General features: G+C 41.7%; 1 protein-coding gene across 8 annotated transcripts in view; it reads left to right on the forward strand.

Annotated features, from left to right (window-relative positions):
- Window positions 1–11,563, forward strand: part of Ubr4 (ubiquitin protein ligase E3 component n-recognin 4) — a 128,393-nt gene that overhangs the window by 38,000 nt on the left and 78,830 nt on the right. For all 8 annotated transcript variants that reach the window (XM_013507391.1, XM_005409791.2, XM_005409792.2 and 5 more), the window contains exons 28-42: window positions 147–304; window positions 1,224–1,433; window positions 2,535–2,636; window positions 2,946–3,046; window positions 3,294–3,492; window positions 3,746–3,934; window positions 4,360–4,423; window positions 5,609–5,800; window positions 6,324–6,394; window positions 6,480–6,627; window positions 7,153–7,380; window positions 8,011–8,181; window positions 9,214–9,396; window positions 10,325–10,483; window positions 10,932–11,084. In XM_013507391.1, the coding sequence (XP_013362845.1) occupies window positions 147–304; window positions 1,224–1,433; window positions 2,535–2,636; window positions 2,946–3,046; window positions 3,294–3,492; window positions 3,746–3,934; window positions 4,360–4,423; window positions 5,609–5,800; window positions 6,324–6,394; window positions 6,480–6,627; window positions 7,153–7,380; window positions 8,011–8,181; window positions 9,214–9,396; window positions 10,325–10,483; window positions 10,932–11,084 (2,328 nt within the window). The remainder of the gene's footprint in view (window positions 1–146; window positions 305–1,223; window positions 1,434–2,534; window positions 2,637–2,945; window positions 3,047–3,293; window positions 3,493–3,745; window positions 3,935–4,359; window positions 4,424–5,608; window positions 5,801–6,323; window positions 6,395–6,479; window positions 6,628–7,152; window positions 7,381–8,010; window positions 8,182–9,213; window positions 9,397–10,324; window positions 10,484–10,931; window positions 11,085–11,563) is intronic.

Genomic DNA, 11,563 nt, shown 5'->3' on the forward strand with positions numbered 1-11,563 from the left:
CCAGGATGAATAGCAGTGTATATGCTAAATGGAGGCCGCTGTTTATAAACCTCAGTGGACTTAGTTTATATCATTTGTTTTCTCCATCAGAGAATTTTCCCATGGTAGATGGCCTTTCCACTTACTTCGGATTTGCTTCCTTTCAGCGCAATGCCTTTGCCAATGATACCATCCCTTCTGAGAGTTACATCAGTGCTGTGCAGGCTGCTCACCTGGGCACTCTCTGTGGCCAAAGTCTGCCCCTGGCTGCTTCTCTGAAGCACACCCTGCTCTCACTGGTCAGATTGACTGGAGACCTGATTGTGTGAGTACCCAGTGCCTCACCCTCAGAAAACCTAGTGTGTGCGCTGTTGTAGCTAAAGGAAGACAGGGAAAGTTTCTCCATCACAGTGGGTATTTTGTATCCTTGTATGTGTCCAAGAGAACCTGTTGCTTTAGAGTAGAGGATAAGTGCTTAACCTAGAATGACTTTTTACTTATTTATTTATTTTTTTGAGACAGGATCTCACTTGGTGGTTTAGGCTGACCTTGAATTCACTTTGTAGCTCAGGCTCACCTTGAACTTGTGGCAATCCTCCTGCCTCAGCCTCTTGAGTGCTGGGATTACAGTTGTGCACTACCCCTAGCTGGGTTTAAATTTTAAAGTGCTAGTAACAGGTTACTCCGTAGTGTTTGTTTGTAATCACTGAGGAAATTAGACTCTGTTATCATAAGTGGTAGGTCAGGCCACCTGAGGGACGATTTGTCTGCCTGTATATAGGTCACGTGTATAGTCATGTATTGAATTGTATTAAAAGTGGTCCAGGGGCTGGAGATTTAGCTCAGCGGCAAAAGCGCCTGCCTGGCAAGCGCAAGGTCGTGAGTTCGGTTCCTGGTACTGTAGAAAAACCAAAAAAAAAAAAAAAAAAAAGTGGTCCAGATTCCTGGCAATGCTATAATACTCTAGCATGGGTTAGTTTCTTAGGTTTTAGTTAACCTTATTTTTTTGTAATATTATAAAAATAGATCTTATTAATTTGACATTTTAAGAAATAGATTTTTTATATTTTTGCTTGTGATATACTAGTGAAAGAGAATATGAAATTGTATGGTTATACACATATAGAAAGCCAAAAGACTGAAATAAAAGCCCTCTCCCCAGTAGACAGTGGACATACCTTCTCTGTCTTGCAGTGCTTTGGAAGGCTGTGTTCACTAACTTGGTTCCATTTACTTTGCTAAAGGTGGTCTGATGAGATGAACCCATCACAGGTCATTCGGACCCTGCTGCCCCTTCTTTTGGAGTCAAGCACTGAGAGTGTTGCTGAGATCAGTAGCAACTCCCTGGAACGCATCTTGGGCCCTGCCGAGTCTGATGAGTTCTTGGCTCGTGTTTACGAGAAGCTGATCACTGGTTGTTACAACATTCTTGCCAATCATGCAGATCCCAACAGGTGAGCCTGGTGGAGGAGAGCAGATAGGTTCGTGACCTACTCCTGCTGCCAGCGAGATATGCCCTTGCTGTGTCCTTTGTGTTGTTAGCTGATAGCTTGTGGTTACGGTGCTAATGGGCAGTTCTGGGTAGTTGGACAATTTTGAGTTCGTGTGCATTTTACATTCATGTAGAAATGTTTGAAGAGTATTTGGAACCCTCTTTTGTGATTAATTCTTAGCAATAAAAGTTGAAAAAAATGGAAGCCTTAAATGTTCTGATTTGGAGACTTAAAATGAAATAATTCAACAAGTGATTAGTGAGTGCTGCACTGTCTGTGACGAGGTGAACACTGGAGCCCAACAAAATCAGTTTCTGATGTGTTTATGATTGTACTTCGAAGTGGGTAGTCTTTGGAGTTGGGTATTCCTGCCACATCATTTGACCTTGATAGCTTAGGTCATGTTGAAGTAGGTGAACCATGAAAAATAGTAAGTTTTTTTTTTTAAATTACTGTGAACTGTACAAATAAAGGATCTGTTAGGATTTCTTATCTCCTCCTTACTGAGGAGTCCAGGTTTTCATCATGGGCTCCTTTTTTTCTTTCTCTTTTTTTTCTTCTTTTTTTAATGTCTCATCCTCAGGTAAGATTGAATTCACCTGCATAATAGAAATCCAAAAATGGCAGCTCAAGCAAATGGGGTTTTTTTTTTTTTTCTTGTTCCTTTTGTACCAGAAGTTGAACTCATGACCTCATGCTTGCCAGGCAGGCGCTGTATCCCTGGCCCCTTTCTTTGTTTTTTTTTAATCGTAAGAAATCTGAGATAATTAGCAGAAATAGTCATGTAAAGTCATTTCCCTCTCAAAAAAAAAAGTCATTGGCTGAATCTGTATTGGAACTCAAGGGTTCCTTTCCTATTTAATTTCTTAGGAAAGAGGGTAGTAAAACTAAGGGGCTACTAGTCATTAAACACTTACTGAACACCTCTGTGTTGAGCTGGGCTTCAGGTAACAAAAGTGCCATCAAGGTCTAGTCATAAACTTCAGGTTTTTCAAAGTCCACACAAAAAGAGCATTGAAAGAGCTCTTGTTACTGGTGTTTCAATTTTCCTTTGACCCTCAGTGGATTGGATGAATCCATCTTGGAAGAATGTCTCCAGTATTTGGAAAAGCAACTGGAAAGCAGCCAGGCCCGTAAAGCTATGGAGGAGTTTTTTTCTGACAGGTGAGCCATACTGTTGGTATTCTTGTTGCATTTTGTGAAAGCTTCCTGAAAGCAAAGAGCTGTATATGTTGACTTGGGTGTTCTTTTCAGAGAATGTCAGGCTTCCTAGGTGTCTTTATTGAGGAGGACTTGAATTAATTTTTGACTGTTTAAGATCATTTCGAGGGGCTGGACTTCACAAACACCTTGTGTAGTTGACTCACAAGGGACCATTTTCCCTAAAGGAGATGAGATTGTGAAGAAATGGAAACTGATTCCTTTTATGTGAGCTTAATGTGCGTCTTCCATTTTCCCCTCTCCCCCTTCCAGTGGAGAACTTGTGCAGATCATGATGGCAACAGCCAATGAGAACCTCTCTGCTAAATTCTGTAACCGAGTCTTGAAATTTTTCACCAAACTCTTCCAGCTGAGTGAGTGACAGCTTTTAGTAATCTTCTTATGGGAACTTTGATGTCCAGCTAATACTGTGCCTATCTTCTGCCTGAGTTTAACTGCAGCATGAAAATGCTAACAAGTGGAGAGAATCCCTCAGAGAAAGTTTGGAAGGAGGTTGAAACTTGCTTGAAGGCTTTTCCCCTTTCCTGCCTCTCAGATTGCCCTTTCCTTGCCTTTCCCTGGTCTTTGTTCACTCACTGTAGCTTCCTGGTCTGTTTCTAGCTGAGAAGAGCCCTAACCCAAGTCTTCTGCATCTCTGTGGCTCGCTGGCACAGCTGGCTTGTGTGGAGCCTGTGCGCCTACAGGCCTGGCTCACTCGCATGACCACATCGCCACCAAAAGACTCGGATCAGCTAGATGTAATTCAGGAGAACCGACAGCTGTTGCAGTTACTGACCACATACATTGTTCGGGAAAACAGGTAGAATGACTGCATCTATGTCATATGTTCTTTCCAACCCTGGAAATAATGTGCAGAGCATTTGAAGCTCTCTTCTGTGAGGCATTAGTCTTAGCATTTTCAGTATTTTCCTATCTCCCTCTGGTAGACTCCAGGAATCTAGTATAGCTTATTGATTTTTCCCGTGTAAAAACTTTAATTACTCTTACAAACTTGAAACACAGAGTTTGATTCCTATTGATAACTCACCAATTTTCTCTTTCTTTTCTGCCAGCCAAGTTGGGGAAGGTGTGTGCGCTGTGCTTCTCGGTACTCTGAGCCCCATGGCAACAGAGATGCTGGCCAACGGTGATGGGACTGGCTTCCCTGAACTCATGGTTGTAATGGCCACGCTGGCCAGTGCAGGTCAAGGAGCTGGTCACCTTCAGCTTCATAATGCAGCTGTGGACTGGCTGGGCAGATGGTAAGACAATGAAACTAGAGGAACCTGTCTGTAGGTTACTGTGCTGTATTTGGAAAAGAGAAAGACAATTGTAAGTTAGTTTAATTGGGGTTCAGAGTGAATATAAAAGAAACTTGAAACTGTTTTTTGAAGGTTAAGGTGGTAACTAATACTCTGTTCATATTGGACTTCATAATCACTGTTTTCTTATTAGAGTTTCCTGGTCATAATTGTCCAAGGGAAATCTTGGGAAAGTATATTGAATGTCAGTGATAAATCTCAGACCAGAGCATCGCAGGCTGTATATCTGTGTATTACTTAAACTTGGTTTTCTAAGAGTACGTTGGCTTCACAGATTAATTCAGGACTCATGAAAAGGCCTCCTTTCTTTGGTGCCTTAGGTAATACTGTGTTCCCCTGCCCCCTTCTTTTTTTCTTTGGGATAGCAAGAAATATCTGTCACAGAAGAATGTGGTTGAGAAGCTGAATGCCAATGTGATGCATGGAAAGGTAAGAGAAGTGAGTAGTAAGAACAGTCAGGGAGTGATGAGAAAGTGGTCTTTGTGGTTGAGTGAGAGTCTTTTTCTTTCTGTGGCTTCTGTCCTTGGCTAATCTGCAGAGTTACAAGGCCAATAATCTCAAAGATCTGGTAAAGCTGATAATCTCAAAGATCTTGTGTGTAATTGTTAAGTGCCGGCCTTTAGGCCTCTTCTGGGTGTCAAAAAGTGACAAGGGGGAAATGTTCTGATAAATAAGCATCCAGCAGAACCCTTAAAATGTAATTTCGTAGTACTCGAAGAACCTGTTATGTTCCAAAGAACTCATACGTTGGCCCTGTGCACTCTGAGTCAGGGCTGCATAGGTTACAGACTGCATCCTCAGCTCCCCTCCAGATGCTGAAATGGCCTAGTGTGCTTTAGGTTCAGGGCCCTGTGCTGAGAAAAGAGGTTTGAGACTGACAAACCTTGCATTCAGTCATTTTCCTTACCTGCTCAATCTATGAATCTGACATGGTGGCTAGGAACAGAAAATTGCCCTGTGAGACCCACCACAAAACCATTTATTTCTCCCTCCTGTCTTGCTAACCATTCTTTGGCATAGAAATATCAGGGTACAGAGGAAGGAACTTAAAAATCTGCATCTTTAATGCCAGACTATTTGGTTTTTTTAAAGGAAAACACGAGCAGTGGTTTGTTGAATGATTTTTCTGTTGATCTCTGGTGCTGTTCTTTTCCTTTTGTATTAAAAACCAGATAATTAAAATGACTTTGAAAGATGCTAATGAGGGCTGGGAATATAGCTCAGTGGTGCAAGTGCCTGCCTGGCAAGCACAAGGTCGTGAGTTTGATTCCCAGTACCAAAAAAAAAAAAGATGCTAATGAGAGCCTTTTCAGAGTTATAATCTGGCCTTTCTTGAATGATTTTAGTCTCTAGCTTTAATCCATCCTCCCAATTTTTTTCATCCTTCCAATTTTAATTCTACTTTATTGTAAAACGTTGTAAAGCATTATCTTTTACTTCAGAATGAATGAATATACACTAACTCAGTACAATTTACTGACTAGTTGTGTGCGAGACCAGCGGTAAGAGATGGACAGACATATTGAAACATTGATTTTCTTCTCTATTGTTGAACAGAGCTAGGACATAAGACATGGAGAACTGAAGCTTTTGTGGGGTTGTGGTCTTTTGCAGCACGTGATAGTTTTGGAGTGCACATGCCATATTATGTCTTACTTGGCTGATGTCACAAATGCTCTGAGCCAGAGTAATGGTCAAGGCCCAAGTCACCTCTCTGTGGACGGGGAAGAACGAGCCATTGAGGTGGACTCGGATTGGGTGGAGGAGTTGGCAGTGGAAGAGGAAGATTCCCAGGCTGAAGATTCTGTAAGTGCTAAGTACCCTTGAAGTCAACCTCTTCAGGTAGTGACTGACTAATAGACTAGGATACTAAGAAGACTTAGCTGTTATTTTCTAGCTCTTCATCAACTTGAAAACTCTTTTGTTGCTTTCTTCCAGCTCACATGCCTAATGCTAAACTTGGCTTATTTCTTTCTTGGGCCTGTAGAGCAGGCCATGGGAATCTAACCTCTTGTGAATGGACATTTCACTAGGTATTTTCCTTTTCTACAGAGTCACTTGTCCTTCTTCATCAGACTTTGCACTCAAAATATAACTTCAAGGATGAGTGCTTCATGGAGTTATGGGAGCTCCTTTTAGAAAAGGTGCAGGTTTTTTCTTAACTACAAAATCCTAAGGTTGCAACTGAATTTGCTCCATATTTTCAGCCAGCCAGATGTTTCCAGTTGGGGCAGGTTTTTATTGATCACTGATGAGCCTTCATAGGGTGTTGAAGCAGATGCGTTTTTGTGGGTCTCTATATAGAGGGCTGTGTTTCTTATCTTTGAAGGATGAAGATTCTCTCTGCAATAAACTCTGCACTTTTACCATCACACAGAAAGAATTCATGAACCAGCACTGGTAAGAGTTCTTCCTCTTAGGTGCAGGTTTGCTGGGCCTTGATCGTTGGTAATGAAGCTTATTTGCTGGCTCTTATTCTTCATAGGTACCACTGTCACACTTGCAAAATGGTGGATGGGGTGGGTGTGTGCACAGTATGTGCTAAGGTGTGCCACAAGGACCACGAGATTTCCTATGCCAAGTATGGATCGTTCTTCTGTGACTGTGGAGCCAAGGAAGATGGCAGCTGTTTGGTGAGAGCCTCAGAACCTTCACTGATCCGTGAAGGGTAGCTTGTTAGTGACACAGGAGTACTTAAGCCAAACTGGAACCTTCCTCCATGGGTACCTGAATCTGGGAGTGTTCTTACTCTGTTACTGATTACCTATACCACTGAAGCCTCAATGCTTAGCATGTTAGAACTAACAATTAGTGATTTTATAGCGATCTTATAGACCTCCCTGCAATTTCAGATTATAATTATAATCAAGGCCTGATTGTTTTTTAAGTGGGCAACAGTTAGATACGAGGTGGATAACACGTACATGATGACTAACCTCTTTCTTTGGCTTCAGTATCATAGACAGTGTTTCATGTGTCTGTGGCAAGAACTTAGGGACTCTGGCTGGGTGTAGTAGTGCACGTCTATAATCCTAGCACTTGCTGCTGAGGCAGGAGGATCACCACAAGTTCGAGGCCAACCTGAACTACATAGCGAGACCCTCTCTCAAAAAACTAAAAAAAAAGAACTTAGGGACTCTGACATTTTCTGTCCCTAGGCGCTGGTAAAGCGAACTCCTAGCAGTGGCATGAGTTCTACCATGAAAGAGTCAGCATTTCAGAGTGAACCTCGGGTTTCAGAGAGTCTGGTGCGTCACGCCAGTACCTCACCTGCTGATAAAGCCAAGGTCACCATCAGTGACGGAAAGATTGTTGATGAAGAGAAGCCCAAGAAGAGCAGCCTGTGCCGCACTGTAGAGGGCTGCCGGGAGGAGCTTCAGAACCAGGTGGGTTTACTGACGGTGCTTAGAACAGCAGACAGAGCTTTGTGAGTGTGGGTAGGAACGTGAGGCTCCCCTTGTACCTCTTTCTTCTTACTCTAAATTTACCCGTCTTTACAATGCAAATAGAACATGTCGGGTCAGGTTCTCAGGAAGGATCTGTGACTGAGGAGTATTAGGAGCACTGTTGGGGCTGGAGGGAGAATAACTCTTTCGTTGTATAATACTCCAGAGCACCCTTTTCTGGCCAGGTTCATCATCTGAAGCCCAGAATGCAGAAAACTATTTGAGTGATTATTTTCTCAGTTTTTCCAACATACATAAAGAAGTTAGTTTATTATCTCTGTTGGATTACTTGGATCATTAGTATCTCTGTGGGACCCTTTGTTTAGAAAGATTCCTATAGAATTAGTAGCACAGTAGCATATTGACAGGGATCAAATAACAGGATTATAGAGAGAATAAGATGATGGCTAGAATGTCCCACTACGAAGTAGGGAAACGAGTTCTGAATGTACGTAGGTACTGTAAGATTATTTTTTTTTTTTTTTTTTTAACGAGTTCTGAATGTACGTAGGTACTGTAAGATTATTGTTTTTTTTTTTTTTTTCACTTACGAATTTTGATTTTTCTCAGGCCAATTTCTCCTTCGCTCCTCTTGTGTTAGACATGCTCAATTTCCTTATGGATGCCATTCAGACCAATTTTCAGCAGGCTTCAGCTGTGGGGAGCAGCAGCCGGGCACAGCAAGCCCTCAGTGAGCTGCATACAGTGGACAAAGTGGTTGAGATGACAGACCAGCTGATGGTGAGTGTACCAGAGTCCTGAAGTTTGTCACTTGTAGGAACCAGCAAGTTGAAGTACCAAAATGCATTAGATCCTGTGAAGAATACTCTTAGCAGCCAGTCTCAGGCCATTCAGAGTTGAGGCTCTATAATATCATGACTTTCTCACCATAGTATGAGCAACGTAATAATCAGCATACGAGGTGTATCTTCAATAGAAGGGATCCAGAGTCATAGCCCAGGAAATATATTCTCTTTATTAATTTAAATTGATATATGAACCCTAAGTTGTAGGGAATTCCATTTTGGGGTAATCAATTTTTTCTTTGTATAAAGTAGCAAACCTCCCTACGATATCTTTTTCTCTAGGATTCATCTAGCTGGACAAATAGTATCTTTTAGTTTCCTTCATATGAAATGAATATAAGGTATATGTCATTATCCACTTTAAAAATTGTTGCCCAGCACTGAATATAGGATTTCTGGTGTGACCATGTGGGCCTTTGTAGGGGCAGTGGGAAGTAAAATGAAGGGAGTTCCAAAAGAGAAGTGGACAACTATTGTGAATGAGGCCCATGAATAGCTCTCACAAGGTCGCTGTTACTAAGGGAATAATACTCACTTGGACATACACACATACATATGTATTTTGAGTAAAAACCAGTTTTTGAGCAGTGATTTTTAGACTTACATATTGAAGAAGTAAAAATATTGAAATTGGGCTGGAGACATATAAAATTGTGAATTTTTTTGCCTGGTTAGATCAGTGACATAGAAATTTCATCTATCATCACTGTTATATAAGAGGAAACACATTTTAACATTTCACAAAAGGTAAGTACTTCCTATTTAAGTTTAGCTTTATGAAAAGTTTGTTGTGCTATTCTTCTTGGACTGATTGTAACTGACATATGAAACAAATTGTGTGTGGATTAGAGGTTGAAAGCCATTGTTTTTGAATTATGCAGCATATCAGTCAGGTGAGTGTTGTCTGCATACCCTTGATTTTATTTGCTTTATTACTTCCTGCTTTCTCTGTTTTTATCTTTGTCAGGTTCCCACGTTAGGCTCTCAGGAAGGTGCCTTTGAGAATGTTCGTATGAATTACAGTGGAGACCAGGGCCAGACCATACGGCAGCTGATCAGTGCGCATGTGCTCAGGCGGGTGGCTATGTGTGTGCTCTCATCACCCCATGGGCGCCGCCAGCATTTGGCTGTTAGCCATGAGAAGGGCAAGGTGTGTCTCATAATTTCTTCCCTTTCATTTTAGGTCATGTTTGTCTTAAATGCTAAGCAAAACAGGGAGTGACCTGTTTTGAGTAAAACTCAGGCTGTCTATGGGAAAAAGTCCACTGGGTTCTCAGTTCTTTTCTTAAGCATTGCAGAGTATATAATATTTTGACAATTAGCTTTCCCAAGAGTTCTTTAAGAACAAATCTCATTGAGCTTTTTTGCGTTTAAGCCCTGGGTTATTTGGTTAAACCTGGAGCTGATATGACCAGAACAAAACCATTTTTAACTAGTAAGTTCCCACTCATAGGTATCATTTATGCCCCTAGAAAGGAGGTAACCAGCAGGTACTTAGGACAGTGTGGCTCCTGGTCTTGCTCAGCTTGGTCCTCTGGAGGAAGCAAGCCGAGAGACAAACACCCCCATAGGACTCAGTGTTCCTTATAGTCCTTCCCTGCTCTCGCGTCCCTCTAAGGACACAGGGAAGGTTTTGTTTTACGGAACTTGGAAGAGTGCTAGTGTCTTAACTCAGGTTTTTCTGTATTTTGGCATCTCTCATCACTACTGTTGTTATTTTAACCTTAAGTAAAAGTATGATAGTCCTTAAAACAGCCACAAATAATTTCAGAAACAGCTTTATAGATAAGTAGAGAAGGGCAGAGGTACATAGGCATTACTTACTTTGTGAAGTGTTTTTACAAAGCAAAGTTGGTTTCATTACTCATTTTCCTATTCTTATTGGAATGGGGGAAAGACCTGTCATGTCTTTCTGCCAGGAAAAGCAGAAACTTATATTTGTCTAGAAGATTCTTAAGAGACTTTTCCACCACAAAAGCCCGTGGAGTGACATCCCCGTTGAAGGAGAATTTGTTTCTTACTCTGCATTGTCTGAGAGGACTTGAATTAAAAATAAACCGGTAATGGTTCCTTTGCAGATCACTGTTCTGCAGCTCTCTGCACTCCTGAAGCAAGCAGATTCCAGCAAGAGGAAGTTGACTCTTACCCGCTTAGCCTCTGCCCCAGTTCCCTTTACTGTGTTGAGCCTCACTGGAAATCCCTGCAAGGAGGACTACTTGGCAGTTTGTGGACTGAAGGTAAAAATCCCGATCTGGCTTTGCTTACCATTAGCTGTGGGCTGTGGTGATCCTTCTCATTCTCAACTTTTTCTTACTGTTGAGATGAAAATTTAAGAGCTGCTGGCATGCAAAAGAAATCTTCATTTGAACTTAACTTCCTCTAGGTCTTCCAGATTTCTCATGGAAATTTTAACTTCTCCTGAAACACAGCCTTCCGTTTGTTACGGAAACCTGAACTTGTTACTAGACAGTCTAAATGTTGTCTGAAGGTGGGGACTGTTAAGGAAAAAAGGAAACACAGAAACTCTGAAATGAATTAGTCGGCTTTCTTTTTTTTTGGTACTGGGAATTGAACTCAGGACCTATTTGCTTACTAGGCAGGTGCTTGTACCACTGAGCTACATCTCCGGCTCAGCCTGCTTTCTAAATCATCTTTTTACCATTTTGTTCTCTATTCTGTGTCTAGGACTGCCACGTGCTCACCTTCAGTAGCTCAGGCTCTGTTTCAGATCACTTGGTGCTGCATCCGCAGTTGGCCACAGGGAACTTCATCATCAAAGCTGTGTGGTTACCTGGCTCTCAGACTGAGTTAGCAATTGTCACTGCAGATTTTGTCAAGGTACAGTTACGGCTCTGTGATGATACTTTAATCTAGAATGTTTAGTCTCCAGTATGTGCTAACTTCTTCCAGAAATTAAAAATAAAATGTCAACACATTTTGTTGATTGTCATTATGTTGCTGACAAGAGTGGGCATTCTTTGTCTGTAGGTGGTATGGAATTGATTCAGTTTCTGCCCTCCCACTACCAGGTACATACTGATTATTGTATTTGTTACAGAATTTATGTTTATCTCTCCCCTACTCATTCCTTGAGGGAGAATAAAAGATTTTTATCTTTTTATGTCACACACCAAACCAGAGAGGTTCATCACCTCAGACCACTGACAAAGGGCAGGAGGACTCTTACTGGAACTGCAGACAACAAAATTGGCCACAGATGGGGCTGGGGATTTAGCTCAGCGGCAAAAGCGCCTGCCTGGCAAGCGCAAGGTCGTGAGTTCGGTTCCTGGTACCGGAGAAAAACCAAAAAAATAAAA

The sequence above is a fragment of the Chinchilla lanigera genome, unplaced genomic scaffold (genome assembly GCF_000276665.1).
Source record: "Chinchilla lanigera isolate Chin_1 unplaced genomic scaffold, ChiLan1.0 scaffold00126, whole genome shotgun sequence".
NCBI lineage: Eukaryota > Metazoa > Chordata > Mammalia > Rodentia > Chinchillidae > Chinchilla > Chinchilla lanigera.